The following is a 27,316-nucleotide window of genomic DNA, read 5'->3' as shown; positions in this document are numbered from 1 at the left end:
CATGGCTTTACCTTCCATTGCTACGCAGATGACGTCTTACATCGGTTCTCAACGCAATGCTCCTTTCCCCACCAACTCCATATCGACTTGTATTGATGATATAAATGCTTAAATGACCAGTCATTTTCTATTTCAACTGAACACTGATAAAACAGATATACTTCTTGTTGGTTCACCTCAAATTACATCCCGTTTCTGTGTTTCAATGTTATTATTGCTGAGGTCTTGGTTTGACCTTCCACCACTGTTAAACACCTGGGTATAATCTTTAATTCTTCTCTCTCCTTCCTTCATCACATTTCCTCACTAAGTCTGCCTTCTTTCACCTCCGTAATATCGCTCGCTTATGTCCATTTTTAAATGTCAATGACGCTGAGACCCTAGTTCACGCTTGACTACTGTAATTCTCTTTTCTCTGGCTTACCCAACACAACAATAAATAAGCTATATAATAGTGTCCTCACATATAAGAAGAAATCTTTCCACATTACTCACCTCAGTTTATGTTATCTACCTTAGTTTATCTGCAATGTTTCTTTGTTTCTTTGTCTGCTGTCATGTTTCTTTGTTATGATATTGTAAAGTGACCTTGAGTTTGCAGAAACTATATAAAATAAACGTATTATTATAACTAATTTTAAAGAAAGGTTTCTTCATTATAAAAGAGAACAATAAACTTAAAATTGTGACACCCATGAAGTGACATCATTTGGACCCTGTCTAAAGCAAATAATCTCACACCATTTCTCAACTATGTTGGCCAAGTCTTCATAAGTAATATGATCAAACAGATATTTGTCTTTCATTTATGTAAAAAAAACAAAGCAAGTATTATTCTTTTCACTAATGTAACTTAAGCTTACTACACTGTATTATTATTATTATTAAAATACATTATATATAATACAAATCACACACACACACTGCTCATTTATAACTTTTTAACTAAAGAAAAATGTTGTATTAAAAAAAACCAAAGGCTTTTGGACCCCACTGAAAATGTACATATATATTTCCTTTTTTCTTAAAAAATATATTTTTGACCAACATAACATTGTGAGAGCTGTCTTTAATGGAAGCAGAAAGTACAGAAAGGTAGTTCGCTGATGATGTCGAGTGAAGACAGAGACAGATGGATGCGTGACCTCGAGAGGAGGAGAACTGAACGCAAACTCCCTCATCCAGCACTGTGGAGGATTAACCTCTGACCTCTAATCCGACGGCCAATCGGATCGCAGCATCTCTGTCTGCTCAAGCTCTTAGGGAAATGACTTTGTGTTGCGTTAGTGTTGAAGCACAGCGGATGTCCAGGGGTTGGGGTGACGGGGACAAATTTCATTAGTCAGTCTTTCAGAAGCAGCAGAGACTAACATATTTTGACAAGAAGCTGCGTGACTAACACAACAGCCATCCACAACGCCGCAATGACATTCAATACGGTTACAGCACCAGCAAATAAACACTGCAAAACATCAGATACGAAGATAACACCGAACACCCTGGACTTCTAGAGAGACCCGTCTGCCGTTCCCGGCATCGCATCCATCCATCACATCACAGCAGCTCATAAATAAAGAAATGACCTTCTACAGAGTTTGTTTCTCAGGGAACTTTCAGAGACTTCGGGTTTATTCACTCACAAATAAAGTGCCAAAACGATTCAAACTCTCTTTTCTTTACTGTGCAAAACAAATGTACACTGACTACATTGAAATGGCATTAAAGCATTTTTTTGGTGATTTCCCCCAATACTGTTTATCCTGATGCGTTACCTGAGGTAATTAAGCTAATGAGCTGCTGGCAGTTATTTAAGATAAGCAATCACACCGTTCAGCAATCAGACGCCGTACAATACACTCCACAATCCCAACAATATGCATGGCAATCCAAACGGAATTGAACAATTCTGCTTCCGATTCTACTTAACCATTCCTAAACGTTTCCATTACTGATTATTTAATTACTCACCCACATAATTAGACCCAAGACTAAATAAAAATGCTAAATTAAAGGGGTGGTATAATGCCCTTTTCACAAGATGTAAAATAAGGCTTTGATGTCCCCAGAGTGTGTATGTGAGGTTTTAGCTCAAAATACCCCACAGATATTTTTATATAACATATAAAAATTGTCACTTTTTGAGGGTGAGCAAAAATGCATCGTTTTTGTGTCTGTCCCTTTAACCCTCTGGGGTCTAAGGTGTTTTTGGGGTCCTTGAGATGTTCTGACATGCCCTGACATTTGTGCTTTTTTCAGTTGCTTATAAACATATTAATGGCAAAGGTATAATTACACTCTATTTAGCACAAACAGGGCTACCATAATATGTGAGCAACATGCATGTACATGTTTGTATTTTTGAGAGAATAATGTTTATGCATGGTTATTGAAAAAAACTAAAAACTAAAGTTTCTGAAATAAGGCCACAAAACACATACTAAATATGTGACAATAAGACTTTTGACTAATGCATCCTGCCCTTATCCATTCACATACCACAATACATTGATTTAAATCTTGTAAAACACTTTTTGTTTGTAAAGGCAATATGCGCAAGGGGCGTCAACCATTCAACAGCATCATGCATATGTAGTGGTTCACACCTGAGGAGACAATGGGGCCCGCATACTTAATGAGCCATTCATTCAGGTGTGTCACCTATAGCCACAAGAAAGAATGCAAGAGCAATATATATATATTCTACCAAATTGGTTCACAGTTGGAAGCGTCCATTTTTTTTTTTTTTTTTTTTACAAATTTTGCTTGCAAATTGTATAATATCCAAGGAAAACATGTCTAGTAATTGTGCAGTTAATTCTCATACTGTATTTTCAGTTTTGGAATATGTATCCTCTCCCCAAATTTGTCAACAATAAAACACAATAAAAATTATTTAAAGAAAAGGCTTATATTTACCTTTTAAAATTTGTTTACATCTACCTTGTAAAAATATATATTTTTATTAAAAAGGTTACAATTACAACAACAATTGAAGTGTAATCTTTCTTTGTAAAAACTAAAGTATACATTTTATCATACATATTTCAAAGTTAAGGATTCATTACTTCGAATATAGCCTACATTGACAAAACATACTATATTTAACATATTAGCAAAAATTGGCAAACAAAAGCTTATTTGAGGTGGCAGATATTTTACAGTAAAAATGTGTAATCTATCCAAAACTAATCAATGAAATGTTGTCTTTCATTTGTCTGTAGGGTTGGGTACCGAAACCCGGTTCCAATAGGGAACCGGTTCCGACGTAAACGGTAGTAACCAGACCGAATAAGAACGAAACTTTCGGTGCCTGATTTCGGTGCCTGACTTTTTTCACCGCCCCCTATAAAACATCTCGCGGCACGAATGATCCAATAACAAAACATCTCCAGTTAACCAGCAGAGCATTCATTTCGTTCGTTTGTTAAATGAGACGATCTAGCGCTGAAAATTATTTTCTCTTGTGGCTCGCGCACACCGCACTCGGACGCGCGCTTCAATACGTTGCAGAGATCGATCTATTTATGAGGCGCCGTATATATAAGAGTATGTGCTTGGAGAGTTTGTGTGTGCGTGCTCGCGTCTCAGATGAGTATGTGCGCGAGTTTGTGTGTGTGTGTGTGCTCGCGTCTCAGATGAGCATGTGCGCGAGTTTGTGTGTGTGTGTGTGTGTGTGCTCGCGTATCAGATGAGTATGTGCGTGAGTTTATGTGTGTGTGTGTGATGTGCTCGCGTCTCAGATGAGTATGTGCGCGGTTTGTGTGTGTGTGTGCGTGAGCGACTTTAGATGTGACGTTGTGCATTTCATATAGTTGGAGTATTCAGCAGTATACATCAGGGATGGAAATTAGCACCCGCCACCAGCCAAATGCGGGTGATTTTGTGTTGTGGCGGGTAAACTCGCTTCACCTACCGGCCACCGTGGCAGGTAAATAAAAATATACTGTTTCACACAGACGGCGGACACTTTTGGAGGACATAAGTGTACGCTGAAATAAAGTCTTTCACCTCAGAAAAACGGACTTTCTTGTCCTGTCACGTCAGCCGTTATCCTGTGCTCGGAGCGCACACTCTTCAATTGCACGCGCAAATGCGGCGGCGCGCGCTGTGTATCGCCTCACTGTATATAAAGTGCACAAGAAACTACGAGCATGCAACGCCGTTACGTTGTAAATTACACAAAATAAAAGTAATGCAGGTATGATTTTCATTCTGTTCACCAGGAGCAGTTTCCATGGTTCATTAACAGTTATTGTTAATATTGTGTATTCACCATGGCAACTGTCGTTTCCATATTAACCCCAAAAATGCCACTTTATTTTTCTTTGTGTTATTTTTAATATTTTTAAATGACTCTAGTGGCTCATACCAACATTGTATTAACAAAAACTAGTTTGGGACTGCTATTTAATAGCTTTAGCATAATGTTTATTTATTAGTACTAGTCTTTACTATTAGTCATATTCTTACAATTTATGTTAAGTAAAGGGGGACAGTACTTGTGTGTGTGGAAATAGCCGGTTTCAATAAAACTACTTGTGACATGTCATATTTGGCTTTGACTTTGACTGAACATTTGCTCTCACTTTGCGGAAAAAATATCGGGATATATATCGTATATCGATATTCAGCCTAAATAATCGGGATATGACTTTTGGTCCATATCGCCCAGCCCTAGTTTCATTGTTGGGACTAAAAACCTAAAACTGGAAGCCATAAAAGACCACGAATCATTCAAATGCCACATCCAGGTAAAAAAGAGAAATATATATAAGAGAGAAAGAGAAAATGTCAGTATTTCATTGAGACTTGAGATTAAATAAACTGCTTAAGTATTGTAGATCTTGTAGTATTAATTTTCACATGCAGTTACACATTGTCGGTTAAAAACAAGAAAGTGGCTGGTAAAAACATTGAGTGGCTGGTAGATTTTGAAATCCACCAGCCACAGTGGCCGGTGGACAAAAAAGTTAATTTCCATCCCTGGTATACATGTATGTGTGACTACTTAGTATGTGTATGCAAGCGTTTTATGTGTGCGTGAATGAAGTTCGATTTAAGCCCTAGACGGCGCCTCATATCTATTCGTTCTGGTGAAATCACAACATATAATGCACACAAAGTGTCCCTGCTTGATATACAACAACTGATGAGCATTATCGGTTTAAAAAAACTACGCATGCGGATTAGAACCCAAAACCTCTGACATTCTTGACTAAAGTTCAAGTTCAGCTGCAGTGTTCCTCTTCGGGTAAGTCTAGTATTTTAATGCCAACTGCAAATCTTGCATATCAAGTATGATGAAGTATATCAAGTATATTTATATGAGGCTATACTTTGTGTGTTAAATATTTCTGCTCAGTGTCAGATATTTCTCTGTTTTGTAAAAGTCTATAATATATTATATGTAATATAATTGATATATAATATATATATAATATATATAAATAATATTAGAAGACAACATTTTTATCTTAACTTAAGTGTTTTCAGCTACCTCAGCACAATTTTTTAATTTAATCAGAAATCAGAAAATCTTTTTCAGAAAACACACACAGATATAATTTTTTTGATAAAGTGTGTGCAGTTTAGTTTTCTTAAGTACCGGTTTAAGAACCGTTTAAGCACCGGAACCGTTTGAAAAATACCGAGTAGGTACTGGTATCGGATAAAACCCAACCAATACCCAACCCTATTTGTCTGTAACATAGGTCTTTCGTTTTTATTATAAGGAATATAAATGTTAATTTGCAGTTTAATACGTTGCTTATACAAATACATTTTATTTCAACATATTTCAGTCGATTTTTACTCAGTATAGCAAAATAGTTTGCTAAAAGCAGATCATTCATTCACACACGCGATTTAAATTTAAACTGTCTTTTTGCGAGCTGTGGTAAACAGCGCGCATCTCTGCCGTTCATTCATTCATAAACAGAAACCCGATTCACGTGAGAAGGAAAAAAACGTACTACAGTATTCCTCAGCTCACTCCTCGATATACCCGCACTTCTGAGGTACATTTTCCATTATTATTATTCCTCACAGCGCTGCGAGACGGTGTAAACAAGTAATGATCTGAATAAACTTGTGTTTTCACGAGCTGATATGGGGGCGTTCACAGGTTTGCGTGGATTGCCTCAATCATTTGCGTTTGAATAGCGCGTGCTCTCCGTGGGCGGGGTCACATTACATTTGAATGAGCTGTAATGAGCTCGACTGGAATCGCTCTCTTTTAATACAGATTTCACAAGATGAGAATATTAGTTTTTTATATAAATTACTTCATTTAAAAGAAGAGAATTCAAGCTTCATGCCTGTGTGTCTGTTTGACTGAGTATTCGCTGAGTTATTGTTCATTTTCGGACGCGTTTCAGAATGGACTTCACTGGCAGAGAGAAGGCAGAACTCGCTTCGTGTTTATTTTTCTTTATTTGGCAAAAAGCACAACAATTTGTTTTTATTGTGAGTATACACAAAAATAATACACATTTAACAGAATCGATTGATGTATGAAACTCCTATGTAAAATCAAAGTCAACAGAGTATTTATGAGTTTCTTTTACACTGATAAAAAAAAGCGAGCTGGTATCGCCGGCGATACCGCCGGCCTCAGGGGGTTAAATGCAAATGAGCTGTTGCTACCGGCACAGGGGGCGGAGCTTCAAGAGCTCGTGTCCTTTTACCTCACACAGAAATGCACTGAAAATTTCAACAACTTTTAGCCTTTTATGTTCAAACCGGAGTCAGATAATGATGGAGAGACTCAAGAAGAAGTGACAACATGTAGAATGCAACAGGACATTTCTGAATGTTTAGTTTATTAATTTATGTAGCTTATGTGTAGTTATCTTCTAGTCATTGATTAGCTATTCTGTCATGATAATCTATAAATTATGTTCCAGGGGAGGGGTTTATAAACATTTTTAGGATTAACAGTGATGTCACTAACCCGGGAGGAATGTCATGTAGTCCCTACCAGCCGTTTGTTGCAGTCCTTAAAAAATGATTTCTTTAAAAGCAAATATCTCCCTTTGCTTTAAACTTTGAGCATTGTAACTTTGCAGATGTTGTTTATGCTCAGACAGCAACATTACACACTAACTAAAGTTAGAAAAGTGAAATCATAATCAACCATCCCTTTAAAACGACACAATTTTTTATCGCATATTTAGTCTTTATTAAAGCACCATTTATTCCAACTAAACTTCCTTAGAATAGGAAACTGGGCCTGAAAAAAGGGAGTCCACAAATGCTCAGTAAAAAAAATTAAAATAATGGTGCTTCAGAAAATGTTTATGTTATGAGATGTTTTAGCTTCAATTACACAAATAAGGGTTCAACTTCTAGGAATAAACACGAAGGTGAACTCAAATTACATCATGCTTTAGAAAGAGTAATAACCAACCTTAACCAAAACTAGACGGTAATGAGATGAAACAGCAAGCAAAGGGAGATGTTTACTCCTGCCTCATGCATCATCTCTCGAGTTGCAGGAGAGATCACAAACTGCTCAAATCCACCAAGACACAAAAGCCTACGAACTCAATATGAACTCATGAATTTCTCATCAGATTCTCTGAAGCCTGAATGATCTGAGCTGCAATCCACATTCATTTATAGCTCTATAGTTTGACCCCATTTCAACAACAGCCTCGTTTTGTAATTCTTAGTAACTCTTTGAAAGAAAGTGAAGAACTATAGACCTGAGCAATAAAATACTTCAATAGGAAGTATACATCACATCATGATAGTTTGGCTGGTAAGCATGACCCAGTTAACCGCTGATGGTAGATGGTTGCAAAAAGCTTTTCCGTTCACAACTGATGGCCATCTTCAAATACATTTTAATGACATAAATTGGAAATACTCCATTAAATTATGCACTGCTCTTAAAAATAAAGGTCCTTTCCTGGATCAGTAGTTCCATGAAAAACCTTTAACACCTATTGAACCTGGAAAAAGGTTATCAAAATGTTATTAAAATGTTGGTTCTTTTAAGAACTGCTCACAAAAAGGTTCTTTAGGGAACCCAAAATGGTTCCTCTATGGCATCGCTGTGAAAACACAAAATAAACCTTGTTTTTAAGAATGTAAGCTCTAAAGTTTAGAGTCTGTAAAATGTTTAAATGTTTTTGAATAAAGTCTCTTATGCCCACTAAGTCAGCATTTATTTGATCAAAAATACAGAATTTTTTTTGAAATTTATAACAATTTAAAATAACTGTTTACTATGTAAAAATATTATGAAATATAATTTATCCCAGTGATCAAAGCTGAATTTTCAGCATCATTACTCCAGTCTTCAGTGTCATTACTCCAGTCTTCAGTGTCACATGATCCTTCAGAAATCATTATAGGTTTTGCTGCTCAAGAAACATTTCTGATTATTATTATCAATGCTGAAAACAGTTGTGCTTCTTCATATTTCTGTGGAAACAGTAGGGCTCCAGACTAACTTTTTTTACTAGGAGCGCTGTAGCCCCTGACTGAAAATTTTAGGAGCGCAAGCAGAAAATTTAGGGGCAAACCTTAAATCAGCTTGCAATGCAATTATTAAAATTTCGCTCAAAATAACTGTAATGTTATTTACAGATTCTTTAATAATAAATAGACTTAACGTACATATATTACAATGTGCAGTTTTATTTTAAGTTCACAGGGCTTCAGACTAACATCTGAGGGCAGCAGCACCGGAGCCACTGAGTTCTACAGAAAATATCTGGTAGCACTGTGGCTGACAATAAAGCACTAAGCTTAATTTAGGCTGTAGATAAAATTAACTTTAATTATATCATTCATAATGTCTTAATATTAATTAAAAAGCAAAACGAGTGAAAAAAAATTATGATATTAGGGAGTGAAATAGCCAATAACATCCTACTGTTTACAATGGTAATTTATTATTATAATTTCTTTTTAAATAAGTGTTTAAATAAGAGTTTTCCTACATCTTAACATTTTTAGTTTTAGGACAATCTTTGAAGGTTGAACAAAAAATGTGTTGGTCATCACATTAAAAATAACATTTATATAAGATATTATAGTTTTGAAGTGCTGGAAAAAGATGTGTAGTACTCGTAAGCGTTTGACTATTTCTGTCACAATACCATAGTTATGGTTAGAGTTCCTACATTAGCCTAAATCCATGGTGAATGTTGCTGATTTGTGGACTGAAAGCCTTCTATAAGTGTTTCTCCTGGTTTCCACGTCAGCGCTGTTTGATCTGATATCTATGGTTAAGAACAGAGAACTCTGCGCCTAATCGGACTGTTTCTCACTGGATCTCGCAGCGATGATGTTATTAATTCTGAGGTGAATTCAATGGATTTCTTCACTGGATCTCCAGAGTCTGGATCTCCAAGTAACAGTGTCGCGTGATCAAGATCGGCCCGCGACTGGCAAGTTCGGGGCGCTGCCATAGACAGTATAAGAAGTGGACAGAGCCATCTCATTGGAACTCAATTGAGACAAGTGAAGCCCATTTTTAGCGATTTTTTAGGACTTCCGTTCCTGACGCGCAGACTCAAACCGAGCATGACGACGTAGATGTGACGTGAGCAACCCGTCAGTCTTCTAGTGGCTGTGGCATGAGAAATCTGAATCATTCCCTTCCGAATCTTGCAGAGACGGAGAGCGTGAGTAGGAGGTATCCACGAGCTAGGAGCAGGAGAAACTTTTGCTAAGTATTCTGATTAATTACTTTGTCATTTTGCCTCCACGTCTCCCCGATTGCGCACAAGCTTCTCCTCCTGTCCGTACGGTAATCTCTCTACTGTGCGACAGAGAGTCGCGTGGTTATGATGCAATCGTTAGCCTACTTTTACAAAAACTGCTTCTACGGGGCCATAACATAAGCTACAAGGTAATGGAGCATTTTATACATCCTCGTGTTTCTTTAGAAATAAATAATGGACAAATGGAGTCTTTAAACGCCTCAGTTATTCGCTGTCAAAGTGACGCCAAAATGAATGGGAGTCAATGGGATGCTAACAGCAGGTGAAGTTCTGCTACAAGATGGTGGCACGCGGCCGGCTTCAACTTCCGGTCGACTTCCTTCCCGCTTGGGCGCTGCGCTGTCTATTATTGGTCCGAACTAATAAACGATCCTTGAAGCATAAATGAGTAGCGCATTTTCGTTCCGCTTTCATTTTGTTTGGATTCGCTGCTCGGCAACGTTGTGGTCGCGCCAGCGCGACCTAAATAAATATTTGGTCGCACCGGCAGGAAAAATGGTCGCAAAATGCTTTGATGAATATAAATTTCAAAAGAACAGCATTTATTTGAAATACATTATAAATGTCTAACTGTCACTTTTGAACAATTTAATGCGTCCTTGCTGAATAAAAGTATTAATTTCTTTAAAATACAAAAAAAAATTAAATCACACGGACACTGTAGACTCTTAAAATGTTGCTAGCAAAGAGTTTGGGATTATGTGTGTTTTTGTGATGCCATCAAGTGATTGATTCAAAACAATCTGGCAACAAAACCGAGTTGCCATTACCACATACTTCCACCGAGTTGAATGGGAGCGCTAGCAGATTACTCTCTAGTCTCTATCTTCAGGTATTATAACCATTAAACCACAAAAAGCCATACCCACAAAATATAAAGCATTTTTTAACTCACCAGAATTCATTATTGGTCCGTTATCCTTGTCATTAATGGTTCCATGCGACGACTCGTACACCAGCGTGCACTGTGGGAAAAAAAACAAGATTGTGCATTTGAGATTGAAGGTCATTTGTCACTGATTATTAGATGTCAACATAATGACTACTACTCTAAATACGACCAACGACACCAGAGACTCTCGTGACTCTCTCTCCCAGTCTCATGAGCTGAACGAACAGTGACAAGCTGTCACCTGCACCACTGCTCAGATAATAGAGGAGTTCTCCAAGTGTCCCAGAGCGCCAATGTAAGCAATACAGGAGAAGAGACCCTCACGAAAGCTCAAGACAAACACGATCCTCCATCAACATCACCCACAGCGCTTATGACCTAATCACTTGAAATGCACCCCCTGCATCAGGGTTTAGTGTGATGACGGATGAGTCTTCACGTCTCATTAGGTCTCATGACCTTGGATGGGTCTTGTGAGAGTTTCCAGACTGTTCTTGGCATAAAGCTTAAAAAAAGACACACACAAAAAAAACAAGAGACGCGATCAGTCCATGTTTTATGAACAGTCATGTTCTGTGGCAGATCCTACTCAAATATACATCAGCCCTGACCCACATTCCCTCTTGAAGAACAAAGTGAATCACTTCTGAAGCCCACAGATCAAATAAAACCACAACGGCTTTGAGCCAATACATAGACAGACACATGTTACAGTAAAGCACAAAAAGCCCTTATTTTGCAATCAATTTTACAACTTCAATGAATAGAGAGCCTAAGTCCCTCCCCTCCACTTCCAGCTCATGGGACCTTATTTCTGAAAAAATATGCATGGTAGTCAATGGCGAGAGACAACTTATCTTTTTATTCCTTCTGAACTGTGCCCTGAATTACACATATGATGTTTGTCAATTTAAAAGATAATTATGAAAGTCAAAAAGAGTAACATTTAGTTTTATGTGAAAATCGCTCAATGAACTACATCTCTCGTCTCGCACTATGGGTCTCATTCATGAAACATTCGTAAATACGTAAATACGTAAATATGAGTAAATATGTGAGTGATTTACGCGTAAAGAGACATTCCCGAAAATTCTTCTCCTGATTCACAAATACTTCGTAAACGTCAGATTTGATAGTGAAATGTGTGTGGGTTAATGAATTCCAATCAGTCGTAAATGGGACGCGTTCATTCACGCGTGCACGTTCATTCTCTCAATTACCATAAATCCCGCCCATTAAAACCGACTGACAACTATATATGGGCATTATATTATGACACGAAACGAAGGATTTCATATATCTTCTCAAAAGCGAATGAAGAAGATAAATTTCTCAGATGCAGAAATTGAAGTTTTATTATCAGAAGTTCATTCAAAACGCCACATTTTATTTTCAAGCGTACATAGTGGCGTATCAGGTCCTAAAAAAAAAGGATTTTTTAGGTAATAATGCTTTTACCTAAATGCTTTAGGTAAAAATGCTTCGCAGATGCAGTTAATGGAGTTTCATTCATAAATACTTCAGTCCCAGAAGTGAAAAGAAAATGGTTCGACATGAAGCTTGACTGCAACACTTGTGACTTGCGGACTTAAAAATGAATAAACAGCTTGAATATAAAAAAATTAAAAAAGACTTGCGGACTTGTGTTCCGTTTGCAGATGCTATTACTGGCTCTCGTAATAAAAGTAAAAAGAAAACCCGTATGTAATTACTATATATAATATTTTTTTTAAATGCTGTGTAAATATGTACCTGATTAAGGTGAATTAAAATGCAGCCTTATTAATGAGCAAAACGTTCGGATGTCAAACGCACTATTTACGTGTGGCTGGGAGCAGGTGTAGATTTCTTTCGTACCAACTAACATTTGGAAAATACGAACATTTTAATGAATCCGAAAATTTACGCCAGAACCACTTTACACACGATTTACACAAAAATTCGTTCTGCTCGTGTTTCATGAATGAGACCCTATGTACGTATGTGTGCAGTCTGGTACAAAACACTCAGGCATGACGACTTAATGTTACGATTATAACTTAAGTCTTATAACGTAAGACTATAGAAAAAAAGGACAGACGTTAGCTTCAGTAAAGTTAGCTTCATTCATTGAGAGAAAAGGTATGACGTCACATGTGCGCCTTTTGGGTTTGTAGTCTTTGTAATTACGTATTTTCACAGTCTTATACCTCAACAGTTTTACATCAAACTGTGACTTTCTGACTTTAAAATGTATCTTTTAAATTGACAAACATCATATGTGTAATTCAGGGCACAATTCAAACGAGAACAAAATATTTGTTGTCTCTCGCCATTGACTACCATACAATATTTTTCCGAAATAAGGTCCCATGGTGGTCAACCGGAAGGGGAGGGACTTAGGCTCTCTATATCTATCAGTCGTTGGGTCTGTCGGTCCGTCCATTCATCCATCCATCCATCCATCCATCCATCCATCCATCCATCCGTCTGTCTGTCTGTCTGTCTGTCTGGCCATCCATCCATCCAGACAATCTTAAGTAAAAAATTACTAGTATATAAATTTACATTAACTTCCCTATATTCAAATAAAAATTCTGAGTCTTGTTTGCTACCTCAATTCAAATTCAGGAAAAGACCTTTAAATGATGAGGCATTCTCTATTTAAATCTTAAAGGAGTGGTTGATTATGATTTCACTTTTCTAACTTTAGTTAGTGTGTAATGTTGCTGTTTGAGCATAAACAACATCTGCAAAGTTACAATGCTCAACGTTTAAAGCAAAGGGAGATTTTTTTCTTTTAAATAAATCATTTTTTAAGGACTACAGCAAACGGCTGGTAGGGACTACACGACATTCCTCCCGGTTAGTGACATCACAAACCCTTATATTTACATAGATCCCTCCCCCAGAACACGATTTATAGATTATCATAACAGAATATGCTAATCAATGACTAGAAGATAATGACACATAAGCTACATAAATTCAACTACATTCAGAAATGTTGTCTACATTTTGTCACTTCTTCTTGAGTCTCTCCATCTTTCTGACTCCGGTTTGAACATAAAAGGCTAAAAGTTTTGGACATTTTCAGTGTGTGTGTGAGGTAATAGGAGCTGATAACACACTTGAAGCTACGCCCTCTGTGCCGGGAGCAGCAGCTCATTTGAATTTAAAGGGACAGACACAAAAACGGTGCGTTTTTGCTCACCCTTTCACCCTTGACAATTTTAAAATGTTATATAAAAATTAGTGATGCTCCGATCAGCATTTTTGGGGCCGATCACCGATTACCGATCACCAAAATCATGATCTGCCGATTGCCGATCACTGCCGATCACAGAATGGAAATATGATAGAATCAAGAAAATCTTGAAGAACCACCAATATTTATTTAATTGTAGTTAGAAAACAAGATAACATAAGGCTACTGTAGGCCACCTTTTCCAAATAAGGCACAGTATAATTTTTCAAAACAAAGAGGGGTCAGGCAGACTACAATGGATGTAGTTGAGGAACTAACTACATCAGATCCAAAAAATAAAATAATGACAATGACATTTGAGGTTATTAAAACAGTAAGTCCCGCCCCTCGACTGCCAAAAATAAAAGTGTTCGAGCGAGCAAAATCAGCAGGCGAGAGGAGATCAAGCGCGAGAGTGTGGGGAATGATCATGCGCGCGCGCGAGGGCAGAGATGTCATGCGCCCGCGCAGGGTTTGAATGAGCTCGCGAGTTCCCGTTTCCTCGCGCGTAGATCTGTTATCCTCTCGCGAATGTCATTTACCGCGCGCGCCAGCATCAGTTGTGCGCTCGTTTATAATTGCCATTGAATTGCCGTCATAGGAGAACTCATTTTGCCACTGTTAAGCAAGCTCTGCTCTGCTGTTGTGTTGCCGCGCATGCGGAAAAGTTGCGCGAGTTATTTACGTCACGTGATCGGCTTTTTTGATCGGCGCTTTTGGGGGTTGCCGAACAAGCAATTTTTTGCCAATATCGGCCGATCATGATCGGCGGCCGATCAATCGGAGCATCACTAATAAAAATATTTGTGGGGCATTTTGAGCTAAAACTTCACATACACACTCTGGGGATATCAGAGATTTATTTTACATCTTGTGAAAAGGGCATTATACCACCCCTTTAATGCTGCACAGTCTAAATATCCTCCATTTCCTTTCTCATGTCCAACATCCATCTCCATAATTCTCACACCCTTCTCCTTTTCTTCCCTACAGTATATTCTGTCTGTCTCTTTCATGCTGATTAATGAAGGTTAAAGGGTTTTGCTGATGGTCGTGTCAGTGTAAGTTATCGAGTTTAAGGGACATGAAAGGTGTCATACTGCCTGTCAGCGTAGTAATGCTCAATTCTCCACGACACACAGGGCAGCAGAAGCTGAAGACACACATATGGCTCATTTCCACATGCCCATCACATATGTCTAAATATACTGAATAAAATATTCAACTAACAAGTTTAGAGGATGTGAATCATATTGTTTTCTTTGATCAGAACAGCACAATTAAGCAAAACTGACAACATCATCCTACAGGAAGTGACATCGCCAATAGGTTCAATAGTATAGGCTACTATTTATATATATATATATATATATATATATATATAAACCCTCATAAATGAACTGTAAACACTCTCCAAATGGATGCTTTACTTCTTCAGTCAACTGTGCAATTGAATTTCAGGGATGCCACACTCAATATTCACTCTGCTTTCCCTCTTTGACTGGAGACATGTCCTGAGAGGTGATTTTCTATTACCACCCCTTACAAACTGCATGCACATACACAAAAAAGACAACTTCCCACGACATAAGCCACTTTTAATATACTGTAGTTCAACTGCAGTCAAGCAAATCTCTTGAAAACGTAGTTAGCATGTAGTAAACATTGTTAACGTAGTTACAAACAACATTGAAGCATTGCATTTAACTAAATATTTCACTTCAAAACCCGACTAAATTAAATCAGTAATCATTATTTGATCTGTGAATGGTGTGACCACAATAAAAATGGCATATCTGTGTACATAAGGCTTATGTACTCTTTAAAAGCTAAACTGTGTTTTGAAAGCAGTTGAACTATACTGTTGTTGAGTTAGTAGCTAGTTTAAGGGCCCTTTCACACCTACCTTGTTTGGTCCGGACTTTCGGACTTTTCAGTTTGGTCCGAATCAAAATTACAGGTGTGAAACCTCCCCAGACCACGGTCCGGACCAAACAGACGAAATTTGGTCCGACGAAAAGAGGTAGTCTCGGTCCGGATCAAACTGAGCAAAGGTTTGGTTCGTTTCTAGTGTGAAAGCATTTTCTGTGTGGTTCGGACTTTCGGAAGTTCCGGTGGTTCCCGCGTAGTCTAAACAACTGAAGAAGAATATTTATGTGCAGATCTGTCAGTCCTGCGTTTCTTCCAGCTGATTCGAAATGTTTGCACAATGAGGACGTTCATTTGGCGAATTTGAACTAGCCTCGAGTATAGTTGGTGCTGCAGGTCGTAATGCCGTAATAATAACAGTATAGTGGCAACGATATGTGTCTCTTCATTCATTCTTGTCAAAGTTACCTGCCGAATTGACAACACGCTGACGTCAGACGCACGTCCGTTTACAAACCAATCAATGTTAAGATGCAACCCATATAGATGATGACGACAGGACTCAAGTACGTCATGAAAAGTTCTTTAGTGCGCTCGCATAATTGCAATGTGAAACCAAACCAAAACTAACCAAATGTATACAATGTATCAAAACATGAACTCTGGTTCGGACCTTGGTGCGGACTTTCAGGTGTGAAAGGGCCGTAAGACATTTACTGCCCAACTCCGCTTACCTTCTGGTGCATGTCGGCGGTGATGTGGTCCACCTCACCATCCTCGATCTCACCCATCTTCAGCCGGCTCAGCACCACTGTGCCCACTGTCGCTGAATCATCTGCTGTCCTGAAACACAGCAACACAAGAGAAATGAGTCTCAGTTACATGTGTGTCAAGGGCTTCAAGCTAATATGAATATGAATCACAGCGTCCAAATGTTTTCATGTTAAAGCCTGTAGTCAATACTTTTATTCCTTAAAACTCATCTTTACACATTTAAATGTTTTGTCCAGTGAAAATAATCTTCTTCATGCCTTAAAATAGTTTGAATGCAACTACAGCCTTGCTTCATTTAGTATACGTGGATTCATGAATATGCAAATGAGTCTCTTCCTCCACTCACGAGTGCTGCCCTGCCCCCACATTGACGGGATTGGTTACATGTTTGTGATGTCAGAAATACCAGCGATTTCAAACCGTGTTTTTGAGACTGTCTTTGGTTCGCTGCAGTTTTAAGGAGACAGGTGTCGACTTATGAATTTACACATGGTTTGTCTTTTAAAGCAAATTAAAAACACCACATAGACAATGACATCAATCATCTTTAAAATAAAACATTTTAGAGCAAAAAGTTCGTTAATTCCGAGTAATTATCTAGTCTTGTATATTACGTCCTTCATGGAATCATTTATTAAACACTACTACATGCTTAAAGGGTTAGATCACTCAAAAATGAAAATTCTGTCAGTAATTCCTCACCCTCATGTTGTCCCAACCCCGTAAGACTTCGTTCATCTTCGGAACACAAATTAAGATATTTTTGATTAAATCTGAGAGCTGGCTCACTCCTTCACAGGCTTCTATGTTATTGAACCTTGTCGGCCCAGAAAGTTAGTAAAGACAATGTTTAAAATAGTCCAAGTGACTACAGTGGCTCAACCATAAGTTCATCAAGTGACGAGAATACTTTTTGTACGCAAAAAACAAACAAAAATAACGACTTTATTCAACTATTCATTTTCTTCTGTATGGGCCTCTGACGTGAGTTCACGTAGTATAACAGCGCAGCGCTTCTGGGTTGTCGACACACGCATCACACACATGACCAGCGTCGGCCAATAGTGAGCCTACGTTCTGACGTACAATCCAGAAGCGCTGCGGGGTTGGAACAACATGAGGGTGAGTAATTACTGACAGAATTTTTAACCCTTTAAGAATATTCAAAACTAACTTTCCCATAATGTTTGCAAAATGATAAAACAGAATTCGCATATTCGCATCGTTTTTAAAACATTTAAAAAACTGGACTTTTTGAACGTTCAGAGAGCATTCGGAAATAAAATTTTCATAACTTAATGGGAACGTTAGCAAAACGTTGGGTGTATGATTTCTAGACTAATCAGATTAAAAAATGTCATGTAAACGACTCAAGTAGGGTCACTGCAGCCTCACTAAGGTCCCTAAGCCCGTAGTTAATATCCTGAAGACATTAGCATTGATTAAGGAAGATTACTCGGTTTCTCAGTAGTAACCGGACGCAGGTTTGGCACGAGCAGATCAAACCCCAGCTGTGGCTGTTCGCGTGCCAGCAGACTTGGATCGAGTCTGATATCTGAGGTTATGATTGACCTCAAATTAACTTTGAAGCTCGACTGAGTCATGGAGGAGAGAGAAAGACATCCAGTCAGCCTTTAGAGTTGCATTGGCAAATTACCCATCCATGAACATGACCTAGACAAATCTAATTGGCCCTGGGTCTCTTTATGACAACAGTAAATCAGAGAGCGCTGTTATGAGAAGAGCTAGCGGTGTATGCTAATAGATCTGAATGAGGTGCCGTTAGCAACACATTTTACTTCTGTAATGCGACACATTTCTGGATATTTAAAGATTGAAAGAAATGCAGGGACTTTTTATCCATTGGGGATTAATTGGAGAGCGACAAGTAGTCATTATAAAGCAAAAATGGAGCTTGATGGTTTGAGGGGTTAATAAAGTTGGAGGCATTCATGAGGTTAGTTGAAAAGGAAAGTCGTTTCAGAGGCAGTGCAAGTTATAACATCGAGGTACTATTTTTTACTAGCTTGTATTTCCATCTCAAAGTCAGCGTCACTACGTACGCTGTCATGCAAGAACATATTTTAGAAGTTTATGCACTTAACACATGCCACAAGTTTAAAAGATGTTTGTACTTGCCACCCAATGTGAAATTAAAATGAGCAATATATTTCAGATTATATATACACTGAAGGATGATTAAAAATGACAGTAAAGACATTTAAAATGTTACAAAAGATTTCTATTTAGAAAAAAAGTTGCTCTTTTGAACTTTCAATTTATCAAAAAAATCCTGCAAAAATTGTATCACGGTTTCCACAGAAATATGAAGCAGCACAACCATTTTAAACACTGATAATAATCAGAAATGTTTCTTGAGCAGCAAATCATCATATTAGAATGATTTTTGGAGTAATGATGCTGACAATTCAGCTTTGATCACTGGAATAAATTACACTTTTTTTTTACATCGGAATAGAAAAACTTGTTTTTGAATCCTACACACATATAGTGGATGTTTTTTTTCTTCATATTTCTGCAAGTCATTGCAGTTACACCAGTAGGTGGCGACAAATGACAAATGACGTCTTCACAATTGAATCATTAATTCAACCTATTCATTATCAAATACAGATTCACTGAAGAACGAAAAAAGCGAGTCACTGCGTCCCAATGTCCATACTAAGCGGCGTTCGACACGAAAGTGTGGACTTGTAGGAAGACAGACAATGTTTAGGGTGCCATTTGGGACAGGGACACAAACTTTAATGGCTAATATTCCCCACAAACCATTGCGCTTTGGAGCTGGATTTGGTTCAGAACTACAAACACAAAAAGTGTTAAAAAACTACAAACATGGCAGATGTGCGTAACCGACGGTTAAGTAGAAAGCTTTAGATAAAAGTGTTTGAGTGACGTATACACAATATTTATCCTGATATAAAACATTTTTTATTTAATGTTATCCGTGTTATATTTCACCTGCAACAACAATGTGAACTTTTATAAAGATCAGTTTGGTCATTAACTTTTACATGCCTCATTATGCATTAATATGAGGAGAGTTTTCAGCATGAAAGACTCACAACAGGAAGATCAACGTGCTTCTTTTCTCTCCAATACGGCAGGAAATTAAGTGAAATTAAATGTGGAGGATGTTAACTGAGACTAGATGATTGACAGGGCAATTTACGGTGACAGATGTGCGTTAACATGCAATTTTAAGACGTGATAGTTTCTCCCAAAGCTTGTCTACTCTTCTGCTACACATCCAAAAGTATTAGGGCTGGGTAAAAAATATAGATTTCTCGATTTTAATCGATTCTCATTTTTACGAACCGATATCGATTCTTAAATCCCAAGAATCGATTAGTCATCCTGTTTTCAGTTGATGAATGAATAACATTGTAGCAATAACAATAAATTGCAATAATCTTTGTGCTTTGTTACTATTGATATGAAATAAAGTATCAGATTTCAAATTACGTAAATTTTCTTACGAAATTCAAAAACATAAATACCGTTTTGAGATCGGTGAGATCGCTCTGGCTCAGCTCAAGAGAAGCAGCGGCGCGCACATGATATTCTCTTCCGCCTTAATAATACCAGTTACAGCACGAAATAAACATGAATGAGCATCTGAAAGTGTGTCGAAATCCGTATCATGTGACATGGAATCGCTTAATCAGTGTTTCAACCGTGGAAAGACGTCATTAAATCAGCTTGTAAACAATGTCATGTAACGTCACATTTACCTCAGAAAAACCATATCCAGTGACCATAAACTCGTTAGTCAGCTAGAAAAATGAACTCTAGAGAAGAGTATTTTGCTAAATATATGCACCATATTACATATTAATTATCATTTTTAATGTTCTTCAATTTTTAATGCATGTTTGAATAAATCTGGCAGGTTTCTATGACAGCCACCATTTAAATGTTTATATTTCATATATAGTAATTTCATATACACATAATTTAAGTGTTTGTATAAAAATCAGTTCATTTTTACCTTCAATATTACAGTAGGCTAATGAAGCCTATAGGCTACCACTGACTCCCATAGTTTACAGCATTAGTTAAGAGATTTGTTTTCCCTGAGAAAATTTGCCATGTATTGTACCTGATATCCAAAATAATCAATATTGAATTGAATTGAATCGGAATCAAATCGAATTGCAAGCTTGTGAATCGAAATCGAATCGTGAAATTTGTGCCAATACCCAGCCCTAAAAAGCATGTACTTTTTCGGCACAAAAAGAGTACGTAATTTATGGCGTGGTACAAGTAGGCGAATTGGGACACAGTGTCTTTATGAGTCACTGAATCATTCATTCAGTTGTTTTGCTCAAAACGCTGATTCATTTAGAAACTAAATGCCACCAGTGTGTTGATTGATGTTGCAACAGTTCTGATGTGAAAATATTGAAATTATTTTTGTTCAAAGAAATTATGTAAAAAAACAAACAAATATTGTAGCCTGTCTAAAATGTAAGTAACTGAATATTAAAGTATTGTTCATTGGACTGTATAAAATCAACATCACAAGATTGTGCTGCTTCCTTGCTACTTTTAACTTCACAGAAACAGCCCAAGTCATTGCATGCTTTAATGTGACATTTTCAATTTAATAATGGAGGCTTGAGCATCTTTTAAGTTAGTTATATACATGTAGTGTACCGAAGTCCTGCATGGTGTAAAAAAGGGCAAAGGAAAGCAGCAGTGGTGAGGATCATAAATCTTTTCACATGCAGCATCAGAAGGCTTGATGATTTATGATGCCTTTAAACTGTGACACTATTTCCCACTGCGACTAACAGCACAGTCAATTAAGAGGAGGTAGAATGAATATTTCTCTCACAAAAATACATACAACATGTCTTTATTTTGAGCTAGAGGGCATCTCAAGTACACAGAGTGCTTTTCACACAGAGAGGATCTGATAGTGCTGCCACTCACAAAAGGACTGGAGAAGGCTGAATTTGTACATGATATTATTCAAGAATTGTGAAGAGCTAAATGAAGAGTGACATTGAAAAGAAATACTTGAATGAAATGCTTGAAAGCTTACTTCTTCAGCAGTCGACACTCTTGGTCTGTGTCAACCATCTCCTTTAGCATTGCCATTCAGTTTCTTGAATTAAGAATGCCATTTGCAATCTGCTGCCTTTGCTTAAGGTCACTGAGACCAACAGTTTATTTTTTCCCTGACTGCCGTCAAAGAAAAGAATAAAATAAAATAAAATAAAAATAAAATTATTATAAAAATAAATTAAATTTAAATACAAAATGTAAAAATGTAATTAAATTAAAAGCTAAAAAAGAAAAATGATTAAAGTGCCCCTATTATGCTATTTTAAAGTTTCCTAATGTTGTTTTGGAGTCTCCTACAACAGGTTTAAATGCATCTGTTTAATTTTCTCATAAAATACATTTGACATCATCACAACATTTTCAATGATTCTCAAACAACTCGTGAGATGAATCAATCTCTCTAAATCCCCCCTTTCCATGAGCTACTCTGCTCTGATTGGCCAGACAGCTCAGACTGTTGTGACTGGTTTACCGGCGTACAGCGCGCACGTCGAAAACAAAAACACCCATTTGCCATAACAACGTCATCTGTCCTGAGGCTTCCTACACCGTAAACTAAAGACAGTAACGAACAATGACGTTGATTTTACCATATCGATCCGAGCTCGAGTCCGATGATGAAACACTGGAAGAACTGTCATTCAACCCGAACCTCCATCGCAAGGACGACTCGAGCATGACGTTTCTCAGTGATACACTACTCAGTTTGAGGTACATTATGAGATGTTGCAACTGTAATTCCTCACCATCAGCATTAACAAGTGCATGTCCATCAACAAACCGATTATTTTACTTTTACTTATTTATTTACCGAGTATTTTTCTAATTTATTGCGGTGAACACGTGGAAACTGTATCAAAAACAGTGCATGTATCAATTAGCCGAGTATCAATTAGCCGAGCTCTAGCGTGAATGACTGATGTAACATAAACGTTGGTAAAACAAATCCTTTCCTCAAAGTAGTGAAAATGACAGACAATCTACATTAATAGACACAGTTATAGGTAATAGTGGTCCACAGCTGATTAGCAGAAGTATTTCAGTAAGACAGTGATAGCGTGAGTTAGCCAGTTAGCAGGAGACCTACACAATATAAAAACTCAAAACTAAGTATTTTGAACACCATCTTTCAAGAGGAAGCGGTTTGTGAATCCTGCAATGAACTCCGAGATTTGACAAGCAGTCTTCAGTGAAATAAAGGGAACACATCAAAAGTTTGGGATTATACTGCTGTGATATTGTGGTAAAAATGAATTTTAACCACTGATTCTTCACATGTTCGTCCTTGGGCAGTGAAAAAAGGCTTTTGCTTTTTAAAGCTTTTTAAAGGGCAATGTCTTTACCTTCACATTATAGAGCGCCATCTTCTCGACATGATGCTGTCCAGTATCCTCAGGAGTCAGCTGCCGGTTTGAGGTTCAAGTTTTCCCTTGTGTCTGCGCGCAATAAGTGGGCGGGCAATATGCTAATGTATCGTCTTGATGTCACAACGAAACGGCTTATGACTCGTTTGAAAAAAAACTATTAATTTCATTGACTCAGAGTCGACAAAAGTCGACTTTTGAAAGACAATAACTTTATATACGGTGCGTTTTCAGATTTAAAACTTTGCAGGATGTTTTCATTCACTTAAAGGGTCATGAAACCCCCCTCTTTCAGCACAAGTCTAGCTCACAATCCTTTTGAAAAATGCAACTTAAATGGGCGTGGTGGGTGTGGTATGGCACGGCAGGGGAGAGGGGAGAGTGTCATCGCCAGTGGCCCAAGCATATCGACTGTCACTAAAAATCAGTGGTAACACGTGAGGAAATGCTAGATTTTTTTTATAGCTGGCAAAGTTAAAGTCTAATGAAATACACGTACACCTTATTTTTGTCCTTTCAAAAGTAACTGATATATATTTGAAAATAATCAATTTTCCGCTTAAAAAAACCCCGTTCCGTACACAGCCTAGATCTACGCGCCCCCTAAACCCACATAATAAAGATGGACAGTTGTACAATTGAGGTATTATCGAAATATCAAAATTTTAATAACGAGTGATTATTTAACAAAAGGCAAGTAAAACGGTCAGGGTTACATTTTAGACACACACACACACAAAGTCCTCAGGACCGCATCACTCGCAAGACGAAACCTGCATTGGTGTACAAGGCCGAAGTCCACCATTCTCCCGTTGAATGGTTGCTACACACACATAGTTTAGATGTGTCCATTGTTGATGGCCAACCAACCGCCCGCAGCCGAAGTCTAGCCCTGGCAGCATCGCGGGGAAAGATGCACTGGAACTTTTGCACCACGAAAACAAACGCGCGTCCCATCATTGCTCTCTCATCTACTACGCGTCTGTCATTGGAAAGTTCCACGTGGTGTCATGAATAATTAAGAGCAAGTGTCTTCTCACTGGATAAGAAAACTCAGTACATGAATAATAATGAGACACCGATGAGTCATCAAAGTACTATAGTGCTCTGTGACGTGGACACGATGAAGATTTTAAACCTGGAAGGTGAAAATAGCGGGAAAAAACTCAAATTTAACCATTTTCCCCCAACTATTAAATCTAACAGATGCTAACATTGTCTTCAATGGTGTTCAACACACATACCTCTGTTAAAATCTCAGAATATTTGGTTTAGGGTTTCATGACCCTTTAAAGCTATGTTACACACTACATGAAAGGTCATTTTTAGGGGCACTTTAAATTAAAACTTCTAAAATAAAATACAAAACTCAAATAAAAAAATCTAATTAAACACAAAACTTAATAAAAAATTATAATTAAATATAAAGCTAAATGAAAATATACAAAACTAAATTATAAATTAATAAAATAATATAGTAAAATAAAATATAAAATACATGTATGTGCTGCTCAAGTCAGGTTCAAAATAAAATTGTTTAGAAAACCTAAATATCTCTAATATACATTTACAGTCCATAAATCAACACTGACATTCATTTGCATCCTTGGCTGGAAAAGTTTTAGCATAAATAAAATTCTGTTTATTAAAACCAGCTCTGTTTCATACACATGTTGACAAAACTCATACAATCTTGAATCTTGGTATTTTTTCTTGACTCATATATAAGACACTGTTGCTTTCACTCCCCCCCCCCCCCCCCTCGCAAGTTCACTCAAAAACTGCTTGAGTTCTGAGATGACTGAAACGATCCGACTCAAAAGAACGATTCATCCGAATCGGACATTGCTAGTCGACTCCTTTAGTAGCTGTGAAGCTCTGTCTGGTTCTGGCCCACAAGTCTCAGCCCACCTGCGGAGAAATCCTCCGATTTTTGACCTACATAAAAAGCTGGACGGCGCTATAAATAGCTGGCCAGTTTTATGATTGTCTCTATGAGTAATGCTGGCACAATTCTGGAGAGCGAATGAGCGAGAGCTGCTCTGGATCCGTGCAAATGAACGAGCTCTTTCTTCCCTCTGTTTTCCCCATGACTCAGCAGTAACTGCCTTCGGATGGCCGTCTCAATCAGAGACTCGACACACTGAGAAAGCGGTAGAGTACGACTGAGCAGATGCTTGTACTAGGGGTGTAACAATGTATCGTGTCACAATATATCGCAATTCTAAAATGCATCAATATGTATCATGGATAGTGACCATATTGTGTATAATTCACCCAAAATAAATATTTCTGTGTGAGAAAAAAGTTTTCACAGTTTTGGTGTCAGTACTACATTAAACTACTATATATAATGTTGAATATAATGTATAATAATGAAATGGGGGAATATTTGTGTGTCCTGATAATGCCAAATGTCTGATGTTACCAGTAAAAGTGACCGACATTATTTTAAATATATCTAGTCAGTGACAGAGTACAAGCATATTCGTCTAAAATAATTCTGTATTTTCAGCTTCAGAATCATGAATATTTTTATTCTGGTGTCTCTATTGTCCTGTGCATTGGGTTTCCAGCACCAAGTCCAAGATCATTTACACCCACAATGTAATATCAAATTTAGCATTTTAATCAACAGTGCAGAGTATCGCAATAACATGGCATCGTGAGTTCAGTATCGTGATATGTATCAAATCGTGACATGAGGGTATCGTTACACCCCTAAGCGGAACATATAAAATGAATTGAGTTGATTGTAAAATCATGCTGCATTTGCACGCTCGGGCGAGAGGTTTCTCTGTCCGCTCAGTATTATTCTGATGGATGCTGCTGAGCGCTGAGAAAGGTCATTCGGCACTTGATTTCCGAGGGCTTTTAAAATCTCAGCCTCAAACGAGGTCATGTTATGAAGACTCAGCGCTATAACTGTGTGTTACAGGCTCCATGTTTCATTCTAGAAACATGGAGATCTTTTAAAAAGGCTAGTTGAGAAATAGGTCAGTGTGTGTGTGTATGTGTGATCATTATTAGGGCGAATACGAAACCTGTCAAGGACACGTCTGGGTCATATTTAACCGTCAAATCAAAAGGAGGAATAAGAAATTATGTGTTGAATTGTTTCCACAAAACCTAGTGTCATAAGAAACAAACATTAATGAGGTAAAAAAGAAGAAAAAAATATGAATCTTAATTAAATTGTAAAGTATTTATTCATGACAGTATTTGATGCACTACCTTTAATGTATAGAAAAATGGGCAAAACAACAATGATCTAAAACCAACATTATAAAGTGAAATGCTAGAATGTATGAGGAAAGGTTATTTAACCCTAAAACAACTGTAAAGTTAAGTTAACCCAAAAGTTGATAAGAAATTATATTTAACAAGTAGGCCTATATTTAGTCTATTTTTACATTTAGATATTATTTACATGATAGATTGCATTACCACAGACCCACTATCATCATCATAATAAAAAATAAAAACCTGAGGAAAATAAATAAATAAATAAGAAATAAAATAAATAAGAACATTTAATAACTAAATAAGTAAATAAACAAATACATGATTGAATAATTTAATAAAATTAATAAATTAATAAATTAAATAAATAAAACTAATGATTTGAAGTAATGATGTACTGGTTTTATGTTTTAATTCACTGCACTACAGTAATGAGATTGAGAATAAGCTTTGATACATAAATAAATAAAATTAAATCCTAATTGTAAAATATTTATAACTAATAGGGCTTTGACTTTTGCCCAAAAATCATATTCGAAGTTCGTTTGTTTATTAATATTCAAATATATTCAAATATTTATTAATAATATTTTGACCATTAAAATGCCTTCAGTAAGACCTATAGTGGTATCAAACTTAAGTTGTATATGTTCTGTCCACCATTGGGCAGTGTATCAGTCAATGTCAATAGGCAGGAAATGATGCTTTCAGAAGAAAAACACACTGTTACGACTGTTTTTTTTTTTTTATTATAAAAAAATGGACTTTGTCCTTACTCGTGATTTTTCCCTGTTTCTTTGGTAACCCAAAGTAGAGCCACACGTTGCTTTTCAAATTGTCAGGACTGTAGATTTCGAACTCCTCGTCAGGAGTGGTTGTTGTAGGCATTGGCGCGGCCATTGTTTTGGTATACAAAATAAGTGCTAACCAGGACGCTCGCCCATTTCACACATACGTGCTATAGTGCTTTCACACATGCTGCGTTTGCAGTGCGTAACTGATCCGCGGCTGTATCACAAACACATTTCAAATCCAGAAGTTATGCAGCAACTTTTATTTAAAAAAAAGTTTTGTCAGCATTGCGATTCTCTTTGTACACATATACACTCTTTAATAG

At 37.2% G+C, this 27,316-nt stretch overlaps 1 protein-coding gene and 1 long non-coding RNA gene across 8 annotated transcripts in view; one reads left to right on the top strand and one right to left on the bottom strand.

Moving 5' to 3' along the window:
* Positions 1–27,316, bottom strand: part of inpp4b (inositol polyphosphate-4-phosphatase type II B) — a 175,585-nt gene that overhangs the window by 86,904 nt on the left and 61,365 nt on the right. For all 7 annotated transcript variants that reach the window (XM_082164272.1, XM_082164274.1, XM_082164273.1 and 4 more), the window contains 2 exons: positions 16,459–16,567; positions 10,633–10,702 (listed from right to left, as the gene is read on the bottom strand). In XM_082164272.1, the coding sequence (XP_082020398.1) occupies positions 10,633–10,702; positions 16,459–16,567 (179 nt within the window). The remainder of the gene's footprint in view (positions 1–10,632; positions 10,703–16,458; positions 16,568–27,316) is intronic.
* On the top strand, positions 6,626–7,278 carry LOC309494850. Its single transcript, XR_014204451.1, has 2 exons — positions 6,626–6,876; positions 6,973–7,278. It is a non-coding gene; the product is annotated as an uncharacterized lncRNA (long non-coding RNA).

The sequence above is a fragment of the Leuciscus leuciscus genome, assembly GCF_965113295.1.
Source record: "Leuciscus leuciscus genome assembly, chromosome: 3".
In the NCBI taxonomy this organism is placed as follows: domain Eukaryota; kingdom Metazoa; phylum Chordata; class Actinopteri; order Cypriniformes; family Leuciscidae; genus Leuciscus; species Leuciscus leuciscus.
This window is presented reverse-complemented; position numbering and strand designations above follow the sequence as displayed.